The following is a 26,032-nucleotide window of genomic DNA, read 5'->3' as shown; positions in this document are numbered from 1 at the left end:
AAATCGTGCGTGTCCAGTTGGCCTTTTTGGTGTATCTCGAGGTAACTTTAGTAAAACAGTTTCTCACATTCATTCAATAATTCTTGGTTGGCCTTTTGAATCGCCTCGTAATTGCAACGCAGCCAATCTCTCTGGGTTTGTCGAATCCTCCATTCTTTCTTGCTCTCGCTTTTCAATACACCTCGAGGTAACTTAAATGCAAGTTCCAATTCATTCATGCATTCTCTAATTATTTCACTTATTCATTTATTGCCATTACTCCAAGATTGGTCGATGCATCTTACAGAATTGGTGCCTGTTTTTGCCCCAAATAAGCACACAAATTACTGTAAACAACCAAAACGCTTTTTAAAGCATCACAAACCTGCTGCATGCAACCGCTTTGCATATTCCACGCTTGATCCATCGGCTGCGTTGCCTGCCTGAGCAGCAGCGCGTCAACCGGCGTCAGAGGTCGCTTCGGCAAAAATAATTTTGAACCAAATTCCAAACCGCGCATACCCAACCATTCTCCTACCACTAAAGTTGCTCATATCATGTCTTTAATTCTTTACAAAGTTATTCCTCGGAATTTTGAGAACGGCAGCCCACGAACAAATGTAATGAAAAAAAAAGCCGATAGCGCATAGCTTTTTAGCTAGTTTTCCTCAGACTGAGATATTAAAAGTGCGAAACAATAACAGGACCTCGACCCGCGCAAGAGGCCGCGTTTCTACCAGAAAGCTTCCATGCGTGCATAGCGTTCGCCGCCAGCGTTTCCCGGTGAACGTTACGGTTACATCAGCTGGAGTTGCCGGGAAGCATGAAAAGCAGTCGGGGGTCTTTGAATGCATTGCGTTCCACTCTAAAAGGCGAGGCTTTAGCTTTCTCCATTTTTTATGCGAAGCATATTACGAGAGCTCAACCCAGCTCCTCAGGCGCGGCGGTGTCGCCTTGAAACCACGTGACACCGTGACGTCACGACAGAGGAGAAGTGGCTTTGGCTCAACTCTTGCAAGACGGGCTGGGTGGGAATCGAACCAGGGTCTCCGGAGTGTGGGACGGAGACGCTACCACTCAGCCACGAGTACGATGCTTCAAAGCGGTACAAAAGCGCCTCTAGTGAATGCGGTGTTGCCTTAGAAACGAGCTGTTTCTAAGGCGTGCGTCTCTTGCTCAGGCGCACATTTCGTTGCCGCGCCGAACGCTGCTTTGCTCGACGCTCACCGCGTCCAATGCGGGGCGCGTAGTCGCTGCCCTGTAGCCCATTGTCTTACACCCCTTGGCGGGTCGACGGGAACGCTATCGCGTTCCACTCTTGAAGGCGAAGCAGTAATGCATGAGTTGTTTCTTCGTCTAGCCGAACCAAATATAGCCAAGCAACAGCAGTTCACCAGGCTAAACAGTGGTTCAACAACTAAAATAAAGGCTAGTATGCTTCGCATCCTGGGCTTAACCTTACCAAAGCCACAGCCATTTTTTTTCTTCTATTTAATGGGTTTATTCAGGAGAGAAGGGGACGAGGATGGAAAAGGAGCATCACTCCAACGATGTCGTCGGCATGTGTGCGCCGTACAAATCTAACTCCTATTAAATTTCTTGCGCTGATACTTTGAATCAGTCAGCGAAACATCGACACGAGGCCACCTATTCAGATGCATGTGAAACGCAGAAACACTTTTCTGAGATAACCTCTGGGCCGATTTCAATAAAATATGTTGCAATTGCGAGAGAAAATTAAATTGTAGTGACTGTTGGAAGCGGAACTTTAATTTAGTATCTGTACTTTATTTAACGAATCTTCAGAAATGTGTAAGTGCGAAAAAAAAAAATAGAAGCTCGAAGTTTACAAATTCGTAGCTCTGGAGCTAGAACAGATATCGCGCTTCTGTAAACTGCAGCCATTAAAGCATGCAAAGCGGACAAATGGCATATCGAAGTTTTTCTGTTACGTGAATTCGTTACAATGTTTGCAAGGGGTTTGCAAGAGGTCTGCTCGTAAATTAGTGGTTTATTTGAGAGCCATGTATTTTTACTATATGTACTTTGGAAGTACTGAGAGCCATGTAGAATTTATCAATTTTGTCGCTTTAGAAGTACCATTAGGTGCCATTCATGGAATTAATATAATTTTAGTTGCTGAGTTACACAGTTGTAAATTTGATAATTTCGCTTCCTGAAAATTTGCGATTTTGACAATTTGTATTAAACATTGACGGCTGAAATAAAGAAATACCTACCAACAGTAATTAGATTTTAACATTTTCTTTTAAGTGCGACAAATTTCATCAAATATGGTGTAGTGGTTATCGAGAAAAACGATTTCTCCTTTCCCATGTATTTAGATAGGAGCCCCCGAGCTAAAGCTTCCTCTTGATGCATCTTCGCAAAAAGTTAACCAAACGACCCTACTGCAACCTTACGTTGATTAGGAGCGTTAATTTCTAGCGGCCAGGAGAGGACGCGCTTGAAAGAAGCGTATTGAAAGTAAGGCGCCCCCACGGAAAAAGCTTTACCAGATTATGCTAACCGCAACGTAGCTTTCTATTTATTGGCGAGTTTTGTTTACTGCTAGGAAACCACAGGACACTTCTTTGCACAAAACTGAATTGCAGAGCTGATGCCCTACTAACGCAAACGAAGACCGCGTTTCACCGTCTAACAAATGTTCTCGCTCAGCGCATGACTCGCCTACATGTATCCGAAGTTTCTCGAATGGTATTCGTGACTCTGTCCGCTGTCTGTTGCTACTGTAGGAGTTGGAGGTCGTAGGGAGGAAGTAGGGGGGACAGGACTACGCGAGCAGGATTTATTTACATATTTTTACATTAGAACAAGGGATACATTCGACATTCTAGCGTGACTCCTAAATGGAGCACGCAAGACGAAACATACAGCACACGAACCCGAGCACACAGCTCACGAGCACGATCACAGAGCACACTGACGAGCACCTTCTCGAGCGCCCCCTAGCAGCCGACAAACAGCTGCATATAAACACTATGTGTTCCCCAGATCCCTAGGTGAGGGAAAAACGTCCAGTCATCGCAGCCGAGCCGCCTTTGAGCGGTAGGGCTGACACACACACGTACGCGCAGCTTTCACTGCCCCCACCGGCGTAGGCCAGACGGGCTTCGCAGAACTCGGGGCTTACTTTTTGACCAAAGGAGGCGTCTCTTATTCACCAAGCTGACCCCCGCCGCGTGGCTCCCGGTTCTCCATTGTCTTGCGTCTTGAAAGGCGCGTGCGACGTTGCCGCCAGATGCATTCCCTCGGGAGCTCCCTTACTCACAGCAGACCAGGTCGCGTGTTTCTATTTACGCCCAAGCCCAGCGCTCGACCGCTGCGGCAGCATGCGCCGCTCGCGTGTACCACGTTTCTAGGTACTTTTTCGCCCCGAAGCGTCACGGCGAGCGCTCCCTAGATCCCTGTAGGTACTTGACGCGGGACTGGAGAGATGTTTTGCCTGGGCGCACAATCTGCTCACGCAGCTGTCGCTAAGAGAAAATAGGTTTTTCAAAACAAGCTGCCTAGGCTGTTTAGAAATAAGGGTTCCGTGCGGAAGCTGACGCAACACTGGACGAAATTTTTAAGTTTGGATAAGGGGATAAAGGTATGTGATAAGAAGTTGGTCGTCGTGTGCGAGCCGGCGCTTCGATCTACAAAACCTGGGATAATCGATCGTGGGGCATGGAGGTTTTCTCACACCACTAGCCGCGTCATCGCTGCGCTCAAGCTTCCATTCCTTCTTGACATAACTATCTCTCTTCCAGCAGAAACAATAGCAAGGCGCTGGCGCCATACAGTACGCATATTCATTCTTTTCATTTATTCAGCATTCTTTTTTTCATACGCTGAAGAATGCTGAATAAAGATTTGATTTGATTTGATTTGATATTAAACGTCCAGGTACAAGAAAACTATCACGCAGAAACTCCTCCGCGCAGCCCGGTGTCATTACCAATGTTATGTAGTTTGATTAGGCAATTACTAACGACAGCTCAGTGGCGACACGAACTGGTGCCGACGGTGGCGCAAGGAGCATTGACGACGCAAGCAAAGTACTGCAGGTGGAGGCCCGAGGTGCGCTGATGACGGTTCCGATCATTACATAATCCGTTATCGCTCTTCAGCGCCTTATTCATCCGCGTGAAATCATTGGAGACTTTTAGCGTGTCCGCTATTCCGGCAAACGGGGGTGGTTTGGGTGGATTGCCGGATGAGCGGGGGCAACGTGAGCGGCCAGAGCGGTGCAGCCGCCGTGGTGGCGTAGAGCTCAACCAGACAAACACAGAACTAAAATGACATTAAGCGACTATCTTCTGCTTCACTGCTGGTGCAAATTTTTGGCAGTGGCGTAACTGTCCACACTATTGCGCCGCTGTCCAAAAGCAGCTAAGCAAAATATTGGCCTCCAGCTCCACCACTGGAAAAGCTGGCGCCACCGTCGGCGTGACGTGCTAGGAGGGATCACGTGAACATAGCGGCCGCGTCGGCTGCTTCGGGCGCCCCGAAGCGAGCTGAAAACGAGTTCAAATTCCCTCTTACGATGCGGTCCTCATTTAGTGGCGAAATTTTCCCGCTTCGAGTGTCTCCTTTACAACGCTTCAAAGCGCTGCAATAGGTAGTGGCTGCCTTTGAAGGCGTGCAACATGGTAGGCAACTGCTCGGTGCCGCAGGGCCGGACGCACGTAATGGAGGCCGGTGTCAGCCTTATTCACACGTAGCCGCAGGACAAGAAGCTGCGTGAAGCTTGGCTCGCGAAACATAAAACCGGCAAACAGTCAGCGGCTACTACTCGGGTATGCAGCAAGCACAGACGCGAGGAAGATTTCTGCTACGGCGCCCGGTCTGCGATGTTCTGAAAACGCGCACTGAGACGCTCGCCCGAGTCCGCTGCCCGACTAATCTCATGACGGTTTGGTCTATGAACTTGTCGATGCTATAGATACTGGCAAGTTCAGTGGAGTGGAAAGGCAGCGGTTAGTAGCACATTTAAAAAAAGCATGGCATATGGTCATATTTGTGTTATGAATTAATGCACTGGATTACAAAAAAGGAGCAGTGGGAAATTGCACGCTGAGAACACCGATAAACATACAGTGCGACGCAACTCAAGAAATAATATTGAAAGAACAAAGAATTTAGAAGAAAAAAAAAAGATTGAATCGTCGCGACGGCACATTACAGTCCCCGTAGGCGTCGAAGTCTCTACGATGAAATTATTTTTGAACAGCTCTGATAGCGCCCACGCAACAATGGTTGCTTGTATACTGTCAAATGCTCATATTCTGCGGGCTAAAGCTCATGGCACGGTGAGAAAACGCGCGCGCGGAGAAAGCGAAACAGTGCGCGGACAAGCACGCAGACGCGCAGTCGGTCGCTGCGAATCTGCGCGATCGCTGCATTGAGGCTTCGTTCTATTACGCTCCATTTAGTTATACAAACACTATAAGAACATATTTCACATAGTTTTCTCTCGGCGTTTACCTACCTTTCACGCAAGAAGGCGGTTCGGGAGACTCCATCGCGGTGACCGCGCGCAGTGGCGTTCACTGTACGCATTCGGTAAAGAGATAGCGTCTGTAAACGATTGCGTGCTTTCAGTTTGACCAAGATTATTATTTAGACACCAAGAAACTTCTCTCGTTTTAGAAGTACTTACATAAATGTCCGGGAGAGCTCGCGCGTGGTGTTTTCAGTGAGCGCTGACAGCAAAACCTATGAGGAGCGCGCCACCTGATCCCTCATACTACGCGAGCGAGGCGCTTCCGATAGATGGCGACTCCGTAACTCCTCGCCGCCAATATCAATTGGCTCCGTGTTTATGTGGTTGAGCTTTGCGCCAACAGCTGGCGCCACCAATCTGGTCGCTCACGTTGGTGCAAATCTGTGAAAACTTGTTGCCCGAAATCAGAACCAACAGGAAAAGGCAGAAAACACAGGAAAAAGAAAAATTGAAAAAACGCGTGGTGTTGCCTTACATTCATGGCTTGTCACATAGGATAAAAAAGACAGCCCAACGCCATGACGTTCAAGTTCTGTTATCCGCTCCACAAAAACTAAAAGGCATGTGCAAGAGGGTGAATGCAGGATCCAAAGAGGCAAACACTAGTGCTACGATCTGTCAAACTAAACACGTGACAAAGTACGTGGAATGTGCAACTTCAGTTGTTTACCAAATCCCACTAGATTGCGGGAAAGTATACATCGGGCAAACTGGACGCTGTCTAAATGATAGGTTACGGGAGCACAAATACACGTGCCAGCTTCTGACAGCACCCAGCAACTTGGCTGCACATTGCAAACAATGCAAATGCTCTCCGCTTCTAGAAAGCGCCACAGTCATTGGCACGTCAAAAACAAAAACGGAGCGAGAAATATGGGAGGCGCTTGCGATAGCAAAAGAAAAAGAAATGTGCGTAAGCACTCCGTCCATCGCCCTTATCAAAGCTGAGGTTGAGTTTGCCAGGGCGAACGGGTGCCAGTGAACCATGTATGCCTGACCCGAACTATGATCACATTCCGTGAACTTGTCATATCTTTTATACCCCCCCCCCCCCGCGCCATATCTCCTTGTATATAAGCGCGTTGTTTAACATTATTAAACAGTTGGTAGTTTGCGCTACGTCCGTCCACGTCCTGTCCTTTCTTAATATCGTCTGTGTAAAACTGAGCGCAATATAACCATGAACGTTCACCAACTAGCCCCCTTCATTGCTTTACTAGCTGATGTTGGATTAACAGGGAGTAGCATGCCTCAGAAAGGCTCACCGACGTTTCGATGGGTCGACATATTTTGGTCAAATGTGGCCTTGTCATCATGGGTGGGTTAGCTCTAACGGGTTAGTAGAGTTAAGTCACGTAGTATCGCCAAGGACAGGGAAACCATGTGACGTCACCCTACTGGCCTGCTGAACCAATACGCCAAGGATGACGAGGCAGCCATTGACGAAGATAGGTGCACCTATCGAAACGTCGACCAGCCTGTCGAAGGTACCTTATCCTCGTCCATCAATCTTTATCCCAGTGTGTTTCCACTTGTCAGCCACCGCCTTTGCACTGGATTCTTACTGTGGACGCAGCTCCAGCTTCCAGAAAAGCTTCGCTCCTTGACGAAGCCGTCTTTGCAGGAGCAGGTGCCGTGCCAGCAGTAACCGCGGTGGCATTGGTGGTCCGTGTGGCACTCCCGGTCGGCCACCGCTGGCCATCCGTTTTCCTCCTCTCCATCCTTGCCAGGTCTTTGCGTCACTGGCGCTGCGAGACAGCGAGAAAGGCCTCCGTTGAGTCCAGAAGCCTGTACACTGACGGACCTCTGTAACCAAGTCCGCCCATATAAATAAATCATAGTCAATCGATTAAATAAACTGATACACTGACTGACAAAAAAGTCGCAGTTTCGCCCGAAAGGCGAAGCACCGATTGCGATAGCAAATTAGTAGATGGCTATACGAAGTAAGGATAGTAGCTTTATCGGCCGTATTAACTTGTAAACATTTGCTTACTAGCAACATTAACAATGATTTAAGGTGGTGCGACTGATCGAGGACGTAGAAAGAAAAGAGCCTCACAGAGACAGCGCTGTCTCTGTGTTCATCATTCATCATCAGCCTGGTTACGCCCACTGCAGGGCAAAGGCCTCTCCCATACTTCTCCAACGACCCCGGTCATGTACTAATTGTGGCCATGCCGTCCCTGCAAACTTCTTAATCTCATCCGCCCACCTAACTTTCTGCCGCCCCCTGCTACGCTTCCCTTCCCTTGGGATCCAGTCCGTAACCCTTAATGACCATGGGTTATCTTCCCTCCTCATTACATGTCCTGCCCATGCCCATTTCTTTTTCTTGATTTCAACTAAGATGTCATTAACTCGCCTTTGTTCCCTCACCCAATCTGCTCTTTTCTTATCCCTTAACGTTACACCTATCATTCTTCTTTACATAGCTCGTTGCGTCGTCCTCAATTTGAGTAGAACCCTTTTCGTAAGCCTCCACGTTTCTGCCCCGTAGGTGAGTACTGGTGAGACACAGCTACTATATACTTTTCTCTTGAGGGATAAGGGTCTCTGTGTGCATGTCTGTTTCTACGTCTTTGTTCAATCACAATTAAACATTCCATCATGGATTCAAACCATCTAGCGCGCCAATGTATCTTAACTAAATTAACGAGTGCGGTTAACAAGCACGTGCGCACAGGTAAACATGAGCGCATTTCGCGCGATGAGCGCGGAAACTAGCTGTCAATATGCTAGAGTGAGGAATCGCGGCAGCAGCAGCGAGCCAATTGACCTTCAGGATGCGTTGTTGGGCAAGTTGATTCATTGTAATGGGAAACATTCGTTGAGCCACGCCATTGGTAGGTGAGCCACGCCATTGGTTTTTTCTGTTTTGGGGTTTTTTCTTCTGTTATGCTGCTGATTTCTTCTGCCTGCGCTGGCATGGTCTGATATATAAGTGTTTTTTCTCGAATAAACCTCAGTTGTTAGTTTGCGCCTGTCCTGTCTTCTTACATGTGATTGTCTAGAAAGCGCAACCAATGTTTCCAATTACAATTGACCTTCGAGTATATCTCGCTTCAACGCGAACAAAACGTTGAAAATACAGCGCATACGAGACTACCGGCACTACGCGCACTCTGCAAACAGCAGATCGCTGTGAAGATGCCCCCGCGGGCGCACACTTTGGCCATGTCACAGATCGCTTTCAAGATTCGGCGCTCACTCTGCCGGAGAAGAACGCGCCCATCCCTTGCCTCACCCTGGTGCCTCGCGCGCGACAGTAGAGGGCGGCTTCCGGCACGCCGTCGGCTACGTTCACACTTGGCAAACCGCAAGCGGACGGAAAAGCCAAAGCGGCCGGATAATCTTTTTCGCGCATGTACAAAACGTTCACATTTGTTTCGCCACTGCAGCGGAAACCACTTCCGCTTTCTCACACATCTATCTAGTTTGCGTACGTTTGTCCGCGTGGTGGCACTGTTCATCACACTATTTCAAGACATACGTTCATTCATTGACCCATCAGTTACTAAAAGCTACCATTTCGCGCAACTGCGCGTGTCGTTTTTAACTTTCGTCTACCACGGAAGATAAACGAGACATAGTTTCGATAGCTTTGGCTAGTTGCTTTTTCTAAAAATAGACAATGAGCAATGGAAAATGTTAAATTTTACGACCGGATGTTTACATGCGATTGCAGCTTCCGGTAAAGCGGAGCGTCTTTCCGCTCCGCCTGGGCGAAAAAATCGGTCCGAGACCGATTTTTTCGCCGCCTGGTTTTCCGCCCGTTTCTCCGCCTAGGTGGGCGGATTTTGTCAAGTTTTTTCCGCTTCCGCCTGCTCCGAGACCAAGTGTGAACGCAGCCTTCCTCGCTCGTGCAAAGCCGCACTCGCCCATACAGCACACGACGTGGGGCGACGATCTTATGGCCCTTGGGCTTTATACGGAACCTCACGGCGACGGCAGAAATGCGCCTGGCGTGTCCATTTAATTGCTATCGAAATAAAGGTCACGCGTATCCCACGCGCTGTCGAAATAGATGTAAGCGAAGCTTTCTTTTCTTTTAGAGCGCAGCTCTTTGGCGTCCTTTCCTGGGTTTCGCGTCGTCGTCGTCGTCGGCGTTGTCGTCGTCGTCGGCGTTGTCGTCGGCCTCGTAACCAGCTCGCCGACGAATCTGCTGCTCCGCCGCCGCGCATGCGCGCTGTCGGCTCTCCGGGCGAGGGAGGATGATGGAAGGGAGGAGGAGAGACTGTGGAGGAGGGCTGGCTACACAAATGGCTCTTTGGCGTCCGTTCCTGGGTTTCGCGTCGTCGTCGGCGTCGTCGTCGGCCTCGTAACCAGCTCGCCGACGAATCTGCTCCGCCGCCGCGCATGCGCGCTGTCGGCTCTCCGGGCGAGGGAAGATGATGGAAGGGAGGAGGCGAGACTGTGGAGGAGGGCTGGCTACACAAATGGCTCTTTGGCGTCCGTTCCTGGGTTTCGCGTGGTCGTCGGCGTTATCGTCGGCCTCGTAACCAGCTCCGCCCCCCTTTCATCCCCCCAGCGCTAGCAGCGACCGACTGATACCGCTTTCGTGAGTCCGCTACCGCACTCACGAAAGACGTCGTGCACTTCCTGCAACTCGCATTAACCGTCCATCGATCCACACCGATGTTAGTAGTGGGGGACTTTAATGTTGACATAAAGACAAACAGCAATTTCCTAACACTTATGCGGGAGAACATCCCGTTCCTCTCGCTCGTAACGCGTCCCACGGCTGTGACAACCTCGCGAGGCACTTGTATAGATCTCGTCTTTGAGAATCAAGCATTGGTGTACCAAGTCGAACATATATCAGTCTATTTCTCCGACCACAAAGCTTCCTTCATGACTGTCAAGAACTGTTAGTGGAGTCTTTGTTAAAGGAATACGTGTGAAAAATAAAAAAAAAAATTCTGTGATAGCGCATACATGTGTTGCTCGATTTCTTTGCCTCAATCTATCGAAAAGGTGAAACAGCTTATTTGCTGCGCTCAAATTTCGCATTAGGAAGTAACGTAATCGTCGGTAATTTTTTGCTGGGATTGACGAAAATTACCAGTGATGTTGACGGCGGACGTTTTCTTCAGTGTTTAGTGCAATGCGAGAGTGGCGAGCTGATGCTAAACGTTGCCTTGCGTGCACCCCTGTCGTTTGTCTGCGCAGTACACAGAACACACAGCGAGATATGTCTGCTTGAGGCGTGAGGTGTGTTAAATGTTTGTTGTGCGCCGTTCATAACATCCGAGAAGATTAGCATGGTCATTGCCTCAGCCGGCACCTCGCATGTTCGCAGAAATGTTAAACATTCATTGAATTACGTTCCAAAAGCACAATCGGACTATCCTGCACGCCGTAGTGGCGGAACCCGAAAACTCGAGCGCTACGCCCTAGCCGCGAAGCTACACCACGACGGGCATCAGAAGTGTTGATTTGACGTGCGGCCCCTTTCGCAGTGTCGCCCAGACGCTGCAGCACTTCATGCCGCTTTGCGTCTGCACGGTCTGCGTCAGTTGTCCGCTTGACAAAGTTGCACAGTGTTTATTTTTCAGAAATAGTAGAAACGTAACGTACCGTACGTTGAGTTTAAATTTATCCAGTTAGTCGGCAACCGCTGTCGAGTATAGTGGTGGCTTTTCCTTTCCTTGTTACGCCTCCTTTTCCCTCTCTCGCTTTGCACCCATCTATAGGAGGTGCGAGCGAAGATTGGCAAGGCTGTTATTCACTCTTTTCATGAATGCGTCGGTTCTACCCATTTGCCTCCTCTCCCTACCTCCACTATGCCATCTTATCTACCTCCCCTCTGCACTGTTGCACGTTAGTACAAAGGTAAGCGCTGCAGTTTCTGTAAGGTTTTGGGGGGATCACGAATAATTACGGCCGTCAAGAGGCTGCTGTGGCGACGTCTAGGGAGCTCCAGAGGGCATTGTCGCACACGCGATGGAAAGGTATAAAAGGGCTTATCGCGTCGCCTTTCCAATCTGCGACACTCCTGCCAAATATACCAGATGAGCCAGTTGGACCAATATTTTTAAGAAGCGCAAGACCTCTAGAGAAGTCGTACCGACTGCACAGTAGCGGCAGCCGTGTGTACTTAGAGCCAGTATTTTTTTTCATCACGAAGTACTAATTTATTGCTGTTAATTAGCGAACATTTTAATTAATGCTTGAATCGCAAACATGTCAATTACAAAGTTGTAGGGCACCTTAAATAACCTCCGAATCAAGCATTTATTTTGTGCTGAATTGTGCCTAGTTGCTTTTTCAAAAAAAAAAAAGCCCGCGAAGTACGTAATAGATGCGCGCTCGCGCGCTGCTTGAGAGCCTCCAAGCAACCTCTAAAAGATATACACCTGCATTCGTTTATCGCCGCATCGTGTAAGGCTCGTATATAACCTAACTATAGCGTGGTGCGATAAGCGTCAGCATCTGCGGACGCAAGAATGTTTTGCTCGATCATCAGGCACTCGGGATAGCTCTACCTTCGCGTACCATGAAACAAAGCTACAAAAGAAAGTGAACCGATGTATATAAAAAAAGAAACGTTGCGCCGAAGAGCACGAAAAAAAAAGAAAAGGCAGTTCTCGGAAAAACAGAAAAGAGCTACTCAAGAATTTATTTCAATAAAAAATAAACCGAAAGCACGTAAGGCGTCTCGGCCGCCCACAAAGAAACATCCAGAAGTGCAACTGGTTCTGCCATTTACACTTTCTTTCTCTTCAACTCCGGGAAAGAGCCAAAACAAAGCAGTATTTTACTTATTTTTATCACTGTCGCAAGCTTTTTTTTAATTTAAGGATAAGGTGACATCACGAAGGTGCGTTAAACAGTCACGTTTTACACCAGTTTCGCGTGGTTATTTTCCGCTGTCACTTATAGCACGTGCTCAAACAGGTCACCATCTGAAGCAATACAATACTTGCTTCTTTCCAACATTTGTGCTGTTGCAGCTTTGACCAACGACGTTGCAATTACGCTGCAGACTCTGCTTATTTTTGCCTATAGGGCGTCCGGTATGGTAGTTTCGCTGCTATGCACGCGGTCTTTCACGTAGCCCCACAAGAAGTCCAGCGGTGTCATGTCCGACGACCTTGAAGGCCAGGGTACAGCTCTATGCCGGACAATCCACTGTCCAGAAAAAAGCTTGTCGAGCCACGTTCTAGACTGACTATGCGCAGGAGCACCATCGGGTTGAAACCAGATGTTCCGAAGGAGCGCAAGTGAAACGTTGCAACAGACGTGGTTCACCGGGGTCCTCGAGTATGTCGTTCAGGTAGCCTTGCGTCGTTAGAGTGCTGTCAAAAGAGATGGGTCCGATGATGTTGCCATCAAAAATACCGCACGGCACAATAAACGACCGCTGGTATTGGTGTCGTGTTTGCGCCAGCCACTGGGGATTACTATCACTCCACTAGTGCACATTGTGAAGATTAACTTGTGCGTTTCTGGAGAAATTAGCCTTATCCGTTGTCATGATTGGGGGTTCAATCCCATCGCTCGTGATCCGTTGCCAAGATTGGAGTCGGGCATGAATTAGAAGGTAGCTGGTCCATGCCGTCGTCCAACTTATGCACGCTGAGGACGTTGATGAAGGGAAGGACTGCTTCTCATTGAGAACGAGGAATATGGGTTTATTTACAGTATTTATATCAGTGTAACATGACTGGTTGAGAGAGAGTATCCTGAGCAGCCGCACAACAGCGGTTTTTAAACACTCGGTCCTCTTCCGATACAAGGTGATGCGAACGTTCGTTTAGTCATCGCAAACTAGCCGCCTCTCCGCGGCACGGTTTACACGCACACACGCATACACACAAGTGCGATGGTCCGGAGCCGACGTCAGAGGCGCTTCATAGAACTCGGAGCCGTTCCGGGTAGCGCGTTGTCTTGCGTCTTGGTCGGTGCGTGGGAAGGAGCCTGCGTCGGCGTTCCCGCGTCAACTCCCCCACCCGTAGCAGATCAGGTCGGCGTTGTGCTGTTGCGCACAAAGCCTGCTTCGTCAAATTCCTTCAGTCACAACGGCGATGAGGCTAGAGCGTAACGGTGACGGTTTCAGCACAAAGCCTGCTTCGTCGAACGCATCCTAGCTGAAGCGACGGAGAGTAGAGGATGCGCGTATTGTTCATGACACAAAGTCGACTTAGTCACGCCGTGGCTAGAGGTTGCCGGCGAAATTCCAAGATGAGGTTGCCACCACTGGCGTAAATGGCTGGCAAACTTGCACTGCAGCTGGCCGTTCTTAACACCGTCCAAAGCGCGCAAGTGAGAAAGCCCGGTTCTGCTTCACATTTCTTGAAAATCCGATTGGCAATGTCAAGTCTGTTTTCAAAATCTCGGTCTTCAAGTTTTTGATGACGATGTACGTAAATGGTACGGGTGCATATGGCCTCTTTTTGAAATCCTTCACACTGATGACCTTGAGTTTCCGGCCTCCGCACTGGCGTCGCGCACACTACTGTGAAGGTTAGCAGCAAAGAATGCAAAAACATCCGTTTCCACTTCAACTACAGTCGCAGTCCTGTGTAGCTTTCTTGTGGAACTAGCAGTCTCGCAAAGGACTTCGTACGTTCTAAATATTGTTGACGGACTAGGGCGTCCTCCGCAATGCCGTATCCGGAATAGCTTGGTTGCCTTCCTCATGTCACCATGCGCCGCCCGCAGAGCCATGAACATTTTAGCCTTCTGATCATTCGTGAAGGGCATGACTGTCTTCTTGAAAAGCAGGTGACTGGCGTGGTATACCGTAGAGATCTCCCCTTATTATCTACGCACTGACACGTCAAGCAAAAATGATTTACGTAACTGACAACAGCATATGCTGGCCGCACAGATCCGCCAAAACGCATTAGATGGACATAGCCCGCGCAAGGTTTTTCTGTAGCTAAAGGGAACAAAAGGAACATACGTTCCGGGTGCGCCTATCTACAGAACAAGACGAGTGAGCAAAATTAGTCCCAAGTGCGCCGTCACGATTTCCCGACTTCTGTTCTTCTATTCCAGATTTCCCCATTCTACTGAAGAATGGCGGCGTTTTAAGCAGGCCCAAAGCCGGTGTATTGCGAGCACATTCGCTCGGCTACCGAACACGGCTCCGACATCATCATGCGAGGACGGACAGGTATCGTATCCAGTTGTCCCTGTCGCCGGAACTTACACGAATCGTCTGTCGGAAAATCGAAGCAATTGCTCCTGCTCTTCCCAACACCGTCCACGGCGATTTTAACACGTTGGTCGTTTCCCTGGTCCAGTACATTGTGTGGGAAGAACTCGGCAACTTGGGTTTCGCCGCCTGCACCGTTGCTCGTTCTCGGACACCTGACTTTCGCCTTAGGTCGCCGCCTCGCCCAAGAGCAATGGTTCTGCCCTCACTCGCGGAATCCGGCTGAATGGCGGATGGCAGATGATCGGCCGATTTGTTATAACTGCAGCCATATGAGGGCGCTGCAAGCGCTTGATTTCGTCGGACGTGTGGTCCTGCAGCTCCGGCTTTTGAAGTGCCTTTTCCCTTTGTAAGTGTGAAATTCCGCCACCTCTGGCCACTCCTCGTAGCCAGTCCACCTGTGGCACCAAACCGAGCCATCGACGGCCCCCGGGATGCTCCCGGGGACAAGACAGCGTCGCCTAAAGTGAGTCCGAATGCTTTAGGCTTAGCCGCCTCATCGCGTGAACAGCGATCCCGCCAAGGCGCAATAATGCCACGCAAGAAAGAGCAGCTGCGGCAGCAGTTAGCTGTGGAGCTCATGACGACTACTCCTGCTGCTGAGTCGGTTACCGCCACCAACGAAGAGACGATGGAAGACGACGTAGGGGACCCGCGAACACAGGCGTCTCTGTGCAACGCTGCATCACCGGGCGCGTCTCCAGTGCTTGCCTCGTCAGTTGCTACTGTCCAGAAGCGTCCGTGTCTGCTGAATCCAGACTCTCTCCCGGAACGCCCATCTAACAGCCCCCCTGGATCGTACAAAGTTGCCATCCGTCCAAAGGAAGGCTACAACATAGAAGACATCCCTACGACGACCCTTCAGAAAACGCTCGCTTCTTGCGTCACCGCGACGGGCTTCTCAGGCTACACATATCACCGGGCCTACAACACGGTTTCGGTGTGGTTGCCGTCCTTAGGGAAAGTGTATGCCCTGTGCACATTGACAGCAATCACCCTTCCCAATGGACGCGTCTTGCCCGTTCAAGCATACCGGGGTGGGGGGGGTATTCTGTAAGAGTCCACCTAGTGGACTGTCCATTGCGGCCGCTGCTGATTGGGTAGGGCCGCTCGTCTCCTCCTCGCTCGTACAGCTACATCCAATCAGCAGCGGCCGAAATGGACAGTCCACTAGGTGGACTCTTGCAGAATACACCCCCCCCCCCCCAGGCATGTGTGACCACGTCCTAGGTAGCGGGCTAGCAGCACATGATGAGTGTCATAAGTCGACGTATCACATAGAGTTTCCGGCGGTTCGTCGGGATCGACCCCTGTTACCACGTAGCGAGAGATGTCCGTGCCAGAGACAGTTTCAGGACCCGCTACCCCATTTAAACGGTTTATCTGCAATGGGTGCGTCCTTCGACCTCGTTCATACCGCCCAAGCGTAGTATACTGTCACCAGTGCCTGCAACAAGGCCACATGCGTGCATCGTGCCCTAACCCGGCTCCGGTGCAGACAAATGAGCCAAACACCTCCCAAGCATTCCGATGTGGTCTACGCAAATCCAATGACTATTCAATAACGGATCGCGCTTGCCCAACGAAACGTGAGGCTCACAAAAGTAAACGCGGCGTTCGCATTTTCACCCTACTCCACATACCCAGGACCTGTTGGTGTCTCCCAACCGCTTCGCTCCGCTAACAGAAGAGGATGAAGCCATCAAGGAAGATGACCCTTCATCATCTAAGGGGGTATCCACTCCTCAGGCAACTTATAGCGATGTTACTAGCCGGACTCGTCACAGGCATCGTGCGTCTACAATGGCCCAGAATGATCTTCAAAAGGAATTGGGTGACATCGATCGCAACATCGAAAGATTTCAAACGGAATTATCCAAACTCAACTCTCGCCGCAACCGCCTTGTCACTGCGAACACTTCGTCGACAACATGCCTGATCCAAACTATGATCACATATCGTCACCTTGTCATATTTTTTTATATGTACCTCCCGCCCCGCACCATATCTCCTTGTATATAAGCGCGTTCTTTAACAGTATTAAACAGTTGGTAGTTTGCGCTACGTCCGTCCACGTCCTGTCCTTCCTTAATATCGTGTTTGTAAAACTGAGTGCGATATAACCACGAACATAAAAGTCATCGGCGGCACAAACGCCTCATAAATGTCATTCACCAGTGCCGGCGTAAGGTATTGCGTCTCTGCGTGAACCTGCGCCTAAACTCGCCTCCGACCCGGCATCGCTTCTGCGTTATGTTGTGCAACAGTTACAGGCCCTAACTGTCACTCTTGCGGAGCACTTATTATGATGGCTGCCACAATGGCCTCCAACCCGAATTCATATGTAATTCAATGGAACTGTCGGGGTCTCGCTAACAAGGTTGGCGAGCTCCGAGAACGCATTCGCTTGGGCTCACTTCGAGCTTGGGCGTTCCTCCTGCAGGAGCAGAAGTCTCTTCCTCGAATCTCGGGGTTTGCTAGTTACGCAACACCTTCCATCCCAGATCGCCGTGCGTGTCTGTCAGGTGATAAACCAGGCAAATTAGCTATATATGTTCGTACCTCCCTCGTTGAGACGGCTATACCTATGGTGACATGGTGCACTGCGTGGCAAGAGCTCGTGGCTGTAAAGGGGCAACTCTCTCAGTGTGCTATTGTGTTTGTGTCGTGTTATGTGCGTCCTCATTCGCGACAGGCTCTCTTCGTCTAGGGTGGATCACCTGGCTTCGTCGGCATCATCCTGGCTGTCCTATTCTCATCGTCGGTGATTTCAATGCTCCTAACCGTGAGTGGGGGTACTCTGTGTTTAGTGAACGTGGACGTCTCATCCTTGATACTCTCACCCAGAAGAACTTTAATCTGATTAATGACGTATCCATGCCTACACCTCGTTGCACCCACCCACGAATGCCACCGTATTAACCGGACCTGGCCTGGTGGTTGGGCCATCAGACAGTGTAGGGGTTGAAGGACGGACTTCGGGATGAAAACCAAACTTGGGAGTATTTATTCTACATTATTTACAAGGAGGTGAGCGTCAATTAACAGTCGTACTGTCATTACGGGCCGGCAGCAACTCGGACGCTGCAGCCCGCGGCAAGAAGTTCGAGAGAGGTGAATCCGGGAATCAGGGCATGCTCTGGTCTCTCTGGAAGGCTTCTTATACACCCTTCGAGCACTGGAAGTCGCGTCATGTTCGACCAATGGGAGAGTCCGCTCCGATGACGCCACTTTCAGCCAATGGTAGGCGTCCGTGCGATGGTGTCATACCCGGCGAAGAGAGTCGGCGCCTGGTCCTCCTCTCTTGATCACTTGAGCCCGGTGCGCTCTTGCCTCGCAGAATTGCAATCCACTTCTTTCGAGGAGGAGAAGGAGGGGGGCTGCTCATGCTCCATTGTCCGAGGCCCACCCGCTCCCGGTGCTACGGCCCCACAGCGGTAGCAAATGTCTTCTTCAAAGGCGAAGAGAGGTACGCTTGGACCTTCCCGGCACGTCTGGCTGTCACGGCGCATTACCGCCGTCTTGGTTTGCACCTGTCTTGTGGCCTTCAACTTGTTTGCCTGGGCGCTCCTCTGGAATGTGCTTTTCCTGCTTCTGCGTTCCTCTATTAGCTGTGCTGCGTTTCGAAGTGGTTTGGGGAACTCGAAGTAATCGCAGGAAACAGCTCCATATCTAACAACAGTTACCTGGCATCGGGAACCGGACTGCTGGGGGAGTGATCACCATCCCATTCGGCTCGGCTTAGCCCCTCAGAAAACCGACCACCTCCGTCGCCAATGTAGGGTGATCGAATGGGACACGTTTCGTGCTTCGTTATCAAGGGACGCTCTCGCCCCTCTATGCGACCCCATCCCAATGTTACAATCGGCGGTCAAAACAGCTACTTGAACGTCATCGGTCGAGGAATCTCGTCCGGCGCCAGATCTTCAACTCCTACAGCTCTGGGCACAGCGTCGCCAAGCAGAGGTTCATGCCAGCCGACACCCAGATTCCGTGGAGGCTCAACTCCGCCACCGTCAGCTGACAGCTGCAGCTAGACGCCACGAACGCCGCCTCTCACGTCAACGCTCGTTGGCCTGGTGTTCTTCGCTAGATCCAACCACCAGCGCCGCCTCAATTTGGAGAACATTCCGAGCAATGGAAGTTGGTGGACGCTCTCCTGACCCGGGTTCCAGCGCGTGCCTCGCGTCTGACAAAACCGCAGACGTCTTTGCATTTGACATAGTGCAGGCATTATTTCCTGGTTATCATACGCAGCCACCTGTGGTCTCCGCCCCATTTACGCTTCCACCGAGTGCAGGGGCACTCCCATCAGCTCACGCTATCGCTGGGATGCACTCTCCGTTCACGGTGGCTGAATTTCTCCCTGCAATAGACCAAGCCAAATCGAAGACTGCCCCGGGTCCTGAAGGCGTGACCTATGAGGCATTTAAAAACCTAGAAGGAGCCACCTTGAAAGATGTTCTTAGCTCGTTAAACGCTGCATGGCTGTCAGGAGAAGTACGGGAGCACTGGCTGCAAGCAGCTATAATCGCCATCCCAAAGCCCGGCAAACCTCATGACAACATATCAAATCTTCGACCAATTTCTCTTATGTGTGCATTATGGAAATTGTTGGCACGCATGGTGGCTAACCGTCTCCAGTGGTGGCTAGACGTACATCACTGGTATCATCCGTCGCAAGTTGGCTTCCGCCCCCACCTTGGTGCAGAAGACGGCCTAGGTCACTTGTCCTCTAAGGTTTTGATTGGTGGCCGATCGACCCGAGTGAGGTCCGTGCTCCGCATGGATGTGCACAAAGCATACGACCACGTCAGCCACGCTGCCCTCGTTGAAGTGCTACGCTGGATTCACTTACCCGCCCACATATGCAAGTTTATTCACACCTTTCTTACATCGCGTGAATTCGCCATCCGCATCAACAAGGAGAATGTGGGATCCTTTCGGCCACATTGCGGTGTACCGCAAGGGTCAGTGCTGGCCCCCATACTTTTAAACATTAGCCTCCTACCCTAGGCATGGCGATTGGGCGACATTGCTGACTTGCACGCACTCATTTACGCGGATGACATCACAGTCTGGACCGTCCACCCGTCTCTCCAAATTCAAGCCACACGGTTGCAGCTCGCTCTTACAATTACATATCAATGGCGTTCTTTTCTGGGACTCACGTTGTCGCCTCAAAAGACGGCTCTACTTCCGGTCGCGAATGCGCGCGGCCACCGTGCGTTTAACACCACCCCTATCGTCCTTCTTTTGCACGGAAGCAGAATTCCAGGCGTCAACTCACTCCGAGTCCTCGGCCTGGACCTGTACGATTCCGGCTCCGCCAGCCCCTGGATTCGCACAGCACGTCAGAAGACATCCCAAATGCTGCAACTCATTCGTAGGATTTCTCAAAAGTCAGGTGGTGCCACAACTACCATCGCCCGCCTCCTCATACGTACTGTGCTACAGCCAAAATTGATATACCAAGCCCAGTTTCATCACACGACACGAGCAGAGTGGGACCGCTTGGAATCTATCAATCGAGCAGCAATGCGGGTTATTACGGGCCTCCCACAAATTACGCCCATTCACGCACTCCAGGCCGAAGCGCAATTAAATACGCTACACGAACTGGTCCACCAGCGTAGCCAAGCTCGTTCTGCAAAGTGCCATAATATTCCTGAAGCTGCAGCTCTTGAGAAGTATATGGCAGACGGTTCAGTGATGCCCTACGATTCCTGCTCGCCACGACCACCATGGCTTTATCAGCAAGTTACGGACAATCGGCCTCTGACTCGCATACACACGCGATCCATTGGCCACCTTAGAGAGTCGAGTATCATAGCAAATAGCTCATCAGCCATGAGTGCAAGCTCTTCCTGCGGACATGTAGCGTATGTCGACGCTAGTGTGAGTGATGATCACGTCATCACGGCTATCGCTTGTCCGGAAATATTGTCAGAAATCGCAACCTGCTCGTATGCTTGCTCCCCTACCTGGCCGTCGACACAGGCGGAGCTCTTGGCAATCCGAGACGCAATATCCATCCTCTGTCCGCTGCTTCCGCGGTCTAGTAGACACATTGACATCTTCACCGATTCCTCAGCTGCCATCCGTTGTCTACGGCGTGTTCTGAATTCCGACGTTTTGGCACAGGAGATTCACGACACAGTGGAGAAATTACCCGTTATAGTACGTGTGCAATGGATACGTCGCAATGCACATTCCACACAAGCCTTAGTGGATGCAGCGGGCCATAACAAACCTTCGCGTCCACTTCAACTGGCCCCCACCTCTCCGGAGACAAGGCTCCTTACAGAAAAAGAACACCTTCGGCGCGCCACGCGAGCACTTCTCCCACCGTGTGGCACCGACCGCCCTGGCGGCCTAGCGCGCTGGGAAGAGGTCTTGTTACGAAGGTTACGCCTCCGTGTCGCTCTCACCCCTGCGGTAATCTGGTCGTGGTCGGCACAATACCGTGCCTCCATCAGCGATTCCTGCCCCTTGTGTCCCCCTCCTGTCTGCGAGGTGGACACTGGGCACCTCCTCTGGACTTGCCCTTCTCTACATGCCCTCCGCCAGAAACACCTGCTTCGATGTGGACCACCCCCAGGTCGGCCGCCAGATGTAGAAAGTTGGATCTTGGGGCCCCACCAGCGGACATTGCTCAACTTTCTCCGCGAATCTGGAGTGTATCTACACGTTTAAATATTTCTTTATGCCAGAAGGCACGCTGTCGCAATAAAAAAAAGGAACTGCAGCCATATCGGTCACGTCACGCGCCATTTCAACAACCGTTGGGTGTGACCGTTCACCCTGGATGGCACTGCTACCCGCACCGACAACTACCGCCATTTTCAGCCCACTCATCCATACAACAGTCATACCTATCGCCGCTTCCATCCTTTTGAGCCGTACGACGTCGATGTCATCCCTATACGCCGCACAGTCGCTCCACGTCGCCCCGACGCCACCAGTTTCGTTCGCCGCCAGCGCATCGTCCATCGTCGCCTTCGCCTCTACGACGACGCCCGACATCGCTGCTCAACCTACGACAGTGAAACTAAGGGATGCAACTCTTAGCGGCGACGCTGCATCTTCGACTTCCACCTGAAATTGTCTCCTCGTATTGCGGATACGACGAAGCTTGATCGACGTTGTCGTTGGCGGCTTACTGTTCCCGCACTCGTCAATACTGGGGCACAAATCTCCGTGATGAGTAATCAACTTCGTCGCCGCCTCAAGAAAGTACTTGCCTCCGCCGCTACAGGTATGATTCGCGTCGCTGATGGACGAAGTCCCGCGATCATCGGAATGTGCACAGCTCGTATCACCATCGCCGGCCACTGTATATCCGTTTTTGTTTACTGTCATCGAGCAATGCCCCAAGGACGTCATTCTTGGACTCGTTTTCTTGTCGGCGCATGCCACTCTCATTGACTGTGCAACCGGCGTCCTTGAACTTGAGCTTTCTTTTCCACCTTCACAGTCACACCGCTTATGCTCTATCGATTATGTTCGGTTGTCACCGTAAGCCGCCACGTGCGTTGCCTTGACGACGGCATCACCAGTCCCCGACGGCAACTACGTAGTATCCACTAGTTGACGTGCTGTTGACCCGAAGTATTGCTATGCCGCACACCCTCGTTACTGTTGTCGACAACCATGTCCAGCTCCCACACCTCAACTTCAGCAACCCGGCCCAACCTCTCCCGCAAGGCATCTCAGTGGTCAACGTGTCAACGCTTGACGCTTGCGACATCGCGGCATTCGACACTGAAACTTGTTCGTCCTTTCTCGAAACTGGCCCGGCGAGTCGAGTCCCCGACGAAATTACCAAGATGATTGTCCCTGACCTTCCGACCTGTCAAGCCACGGAACTCCACCACCTGCTAGCGACCTACAGGGATATCTTCGACTTCGATGACCGCCCTCTGGGTTAAACGACTCTCGTAAGTCATCGAATACATGCGGGAGATGCTATTCCTTTGAGACGGCGATCATACCATGTGTTCCATTCCGAACGCCAGGTCATACAACACGAGGTCGATAAGATGCTCTCCAAAGACGTCATAGAGATTCCTTCCAGTCCGTGGGCGGCACCTGTGGTCTTGGTAAAAGAAAAGAAGTCTGGCAACTGGAGCTTTTGCGTCGACTATCGTGCCTTAAATAAAATAACGCGCAAAGACGTATATCCGCTGCCACAAATCGACGACGCCCTTGACTGTCTTCACGATGCGAGATACTTCTCATCCATAGACCTGCGCAAGGGTTACTAGCAGATTTCTGTTGACGACTTGGACCTAGAAAAAACTACCTTTGTCGCACCGGACGGCCTCTATAAGTTCAAAGTTATGCCCTTTGGAGTGTGAAATGGCCCCGCAACCTTCGAACAGATGATGGATCTCTCTCCTTCGTGGATACAAATGGCCCATATATACGTCTGTCCCACCTAGACGACGTCATTGTGTTTTTTCCAACGTTTGAAAGTCACCCTACTCGTTTGGCGACCATTCTAGCGGTATTTCGTCGGGCGAGACTCCAGCTAAACTCCACAAATTTTCAGCAGACAACAACTCACTGTGCTTGGTCATCTTGTAAGTGCTACAGGTGTCCAACCTGACCCTGACAAGATTAGCGCTGTCAAGAACTTCCCGGTGCCCTCATTTACTAATGATGTTCGGAGTCTTGTGGAATTCGCACTTCCGCCATTTTATACGCAATTCAGCCATCATAGCCCGACTCCTAGCCGACCTTCTAAAGAAGGACGTCCCCTTCTCGTGAGGCCATGCCCAAGCTGCTGCATTCTCGGCGCTTACCAACTTGCTCTCTTGACCGCCTATAATGGCTCACTTCGATCCATCCGCGACTACTGAAATTCGCAGAGGCGCCAGTGGTAATGGAATCGGCACCGTGCTCGCTCACCTCCAGCACGGCCAAACACGTGTTATTGCATACGCCAGCCGCCTTCTCTCCACGTCTGAACGGAACTCTTCTATCACAGAACGCGAGTGCCTTGCGTTGGTTTGGGCTGTCGCGATATTTCGCCCGCATTTGTACGGCCGCGCATTGTCGGTTCCTACCGACCACCATGGCTGTCATCGCTCAAGAACCCAATTGGTCGCCTTGGTCGCTGGGCTCTCAGACTACAACAATATACACTTCAGGTAATTTATAAATATGGCAGGCTACGTCACGATGCCGATAGTCTTTCGCGCCATCCGGTGGATCCTGCTAGCCTCGCTGGCCATGACAATGATTCCTGTGCGCTCGCATCTAATTTACGTGACATTGGCACCGAACAGCGTCGGGCTGAATCCCTAAAGCTCACCATTCGGCAACCCTCATCCTGAAGAAGAACGGCCGATTGGGCTAGTTGGTGGCTTTCCATATTGTTTAATAACAGCGCTAAAGACGTACGCTGGACAACAGAATAGAGGATGGGACACAAGGCGTTGACTTACAACTGCGTTTATGGTATAACACGATGGCTTTTTGAAGCCTTACATCAAACGTGCGCGCATGCTCGATGTGAATAAAAGCACTTGTCATTACCAAAACATTACTTCGTGGTCGCGGGGGAGATTAACACAGTTGTTCACCTCTGTTCAACAAGCCCATTTCCTTCAAAGATAAGGCTATACAAGGCTGACTAACACACCCACTACCTTTTCTCATGATGTGAAATGTTTCAACCACTTCCCTTGTATTTGCTGTCATCGTGCATAAACTAGATTTTTGCGTTATCAAAGAATGGTTTCCACTCGCATTCGAGACACTGCTTTGCCAAGTTTGTAGATTTCTTGTCTAATTCTGGTGCTCCGATAGCCTCACAATAATGCATCAGCCTGTGTGCCCTATGTACGTAAGGCCGCAGGACAAATGAATTTCTTAAACAACAGCAATATTACAGGGCACGGGCTTTTTCCCATCGTTTATTTTACAGCCTGTGTTCTTTCCTTTTCCTTTGCTTCATTGGACAGCTGCTCTCACCTTACCAACTTAATAAGGCGCTGAAAACAACACTTTGACAACATATCTGGCCCCTACTTTTTTAAATCTGTGTGAGAGAGAATGAACGTAGACTATTACCGCAGCTTTTTTTTTTTTTTTTTACACCTTTCAACCGGGCTACTACGCTGCTCCAAGTCGCGTTTGGAGGGGCTTTAACTTCTTGAGGATTTTGCCTACACATAAAACAAGGACAGAGTCCTTGAAACCGGCCTTCCTGCATCGATGTACCTTTGCCTCGAAGTTAATGCTCATTTTATGACGACAAGACTTCGTGACTGCCATACCCATGCAGCCAGTAGTTCAACAGGAGCTTCTCGCTCCAAGGGAAGTACTGCCAACACAGCTGGTCTTGTGCGAAGGTTAGCTTTATATCTAGGTATTGCAGTATGCTATGTTTTGGGACTTCATGCGTGAATTTGAGTCCGGAACCGTTTCGCTTAAATACATCAAGAGCATGTGGCACATTTTCAGGGTGGAGGGATCCGACAAGCTCGAGAAAATCATCTACGTACCTAAAAATGCGTATAAAATCGCCGGTCAAGTGTTTTTCCACATTTTTTGTCAACACGAGTGAGAAACATATTACTTAGGGCAGGGGCTACTTTGGCACCCATACACGCACCAGGCATGTATGTTTGGCCTTTCCAATCAACGTACGTATTGTTGAGGTAGAAAGACGAGCTGTAGAAAGGATCCAATGTTATTTCCTTATTCACTTTGAAATACACGCTCATCATTTTCCTCCTCGATGCATTCCTGAACGTACTGGAAGAGCGTGCTGTGTGGATGGGAAAAGAACAAATCTACGCCTACACTGAAATCGGAACATGCTCCTGGGTTATCCTTCAATAGGAACTTTACGATCACCTCCGAATAAGGAACCAGGAACGGGTCTGCCACAATAGGCGTCGACAGATGTTTGTTTAAGTATGTAAACTATCTGCCAAGTGTGGCGCTCGGACACGATTGCCCTGAAGTAGACTTCAGGTTTGTACGTTTTGGCCCAAAACATACGTAAAACGTAAGTTTTGAAGTGAGGCAAGCTCACAGTAAAATTGATTATGAAGAACGGCTGAGGAATATGGAAGAAAGTAAATGGGCTGGGAGAGTGTTACGGTATCTGCACAGGAAGAACACTGATTCCCAGTGGAAGAAAATAACTAGGAAGATTACCAGCAATTGTGCGGCCTGTACGGTGAGCAACACAGCAACAAAGAACGTCAAGCGTAAGTCAGAGTGGCTGAAATAATCTCATGGGAGGCGGCAATGAAAAAGAAACCTGCCATGACTAACTAAAGAGGAAAAAACAAAATCTGGAAAGGAACAATTTATCACAGCTCAAAGGGAAGTTCATTACTTTTCGAAGCGAGATCTGG

General features: G+C 50.3%; 2 protein-coding genes across 6 annotated transcripts in view; one reads left to right on the top strand and one right to left on the bottom strand.

Annotated features, from left to right (window-relative positions):
- The window catches only part of LOC135918024 (uncharacterized), a 474,504-nt gene that overhangs the window by 182,066 nt on the left and 266,406 nt on the right, over window positions 1-26,032 (top strand). The window lies entirely within an intron of this gene.
- The window catches only part of LOC135918026 (uncharacterized), a 194,978-nt gene that overhangs the window by 112,033 nt on the left and 56,913 nt on the right, over window positions 1-26,032 (bottom strand). For both annotated transcript variants that reach the window (XM_065451698.2, XM_065451697.2), the window contains exon 3: window positions 7,054-7,236. In XM_065451698.2, the coding sequence (XP_065307770.2) occupies window positions 7,054-7,236 (183 nt within the window). The remainder of the gene's footprint in view (window positions 1-7,053; window positions 7,237-26,032) is intronic.

Source organism: Dermacentor albipictus, chromosome 7 (genome assembly GCF_038994185.2).
Source record: "Dermacentor albipictus isolate Rhodes 1998 colony chromosome 7, USDA_Dalb.pri_finalv2, whole genome shotgun sequence".
Classification (NCBI taxonomy): domain Eukaryota; kingdom Metazoa; phylum Arthropoda; class Arachnida; order Ixodida; family Ixodidae; genus Dermacentor; species Dermacentor albipictus.
This window is presented reverse-complemented; position numbering and strand designations above follow the sequence as displayed.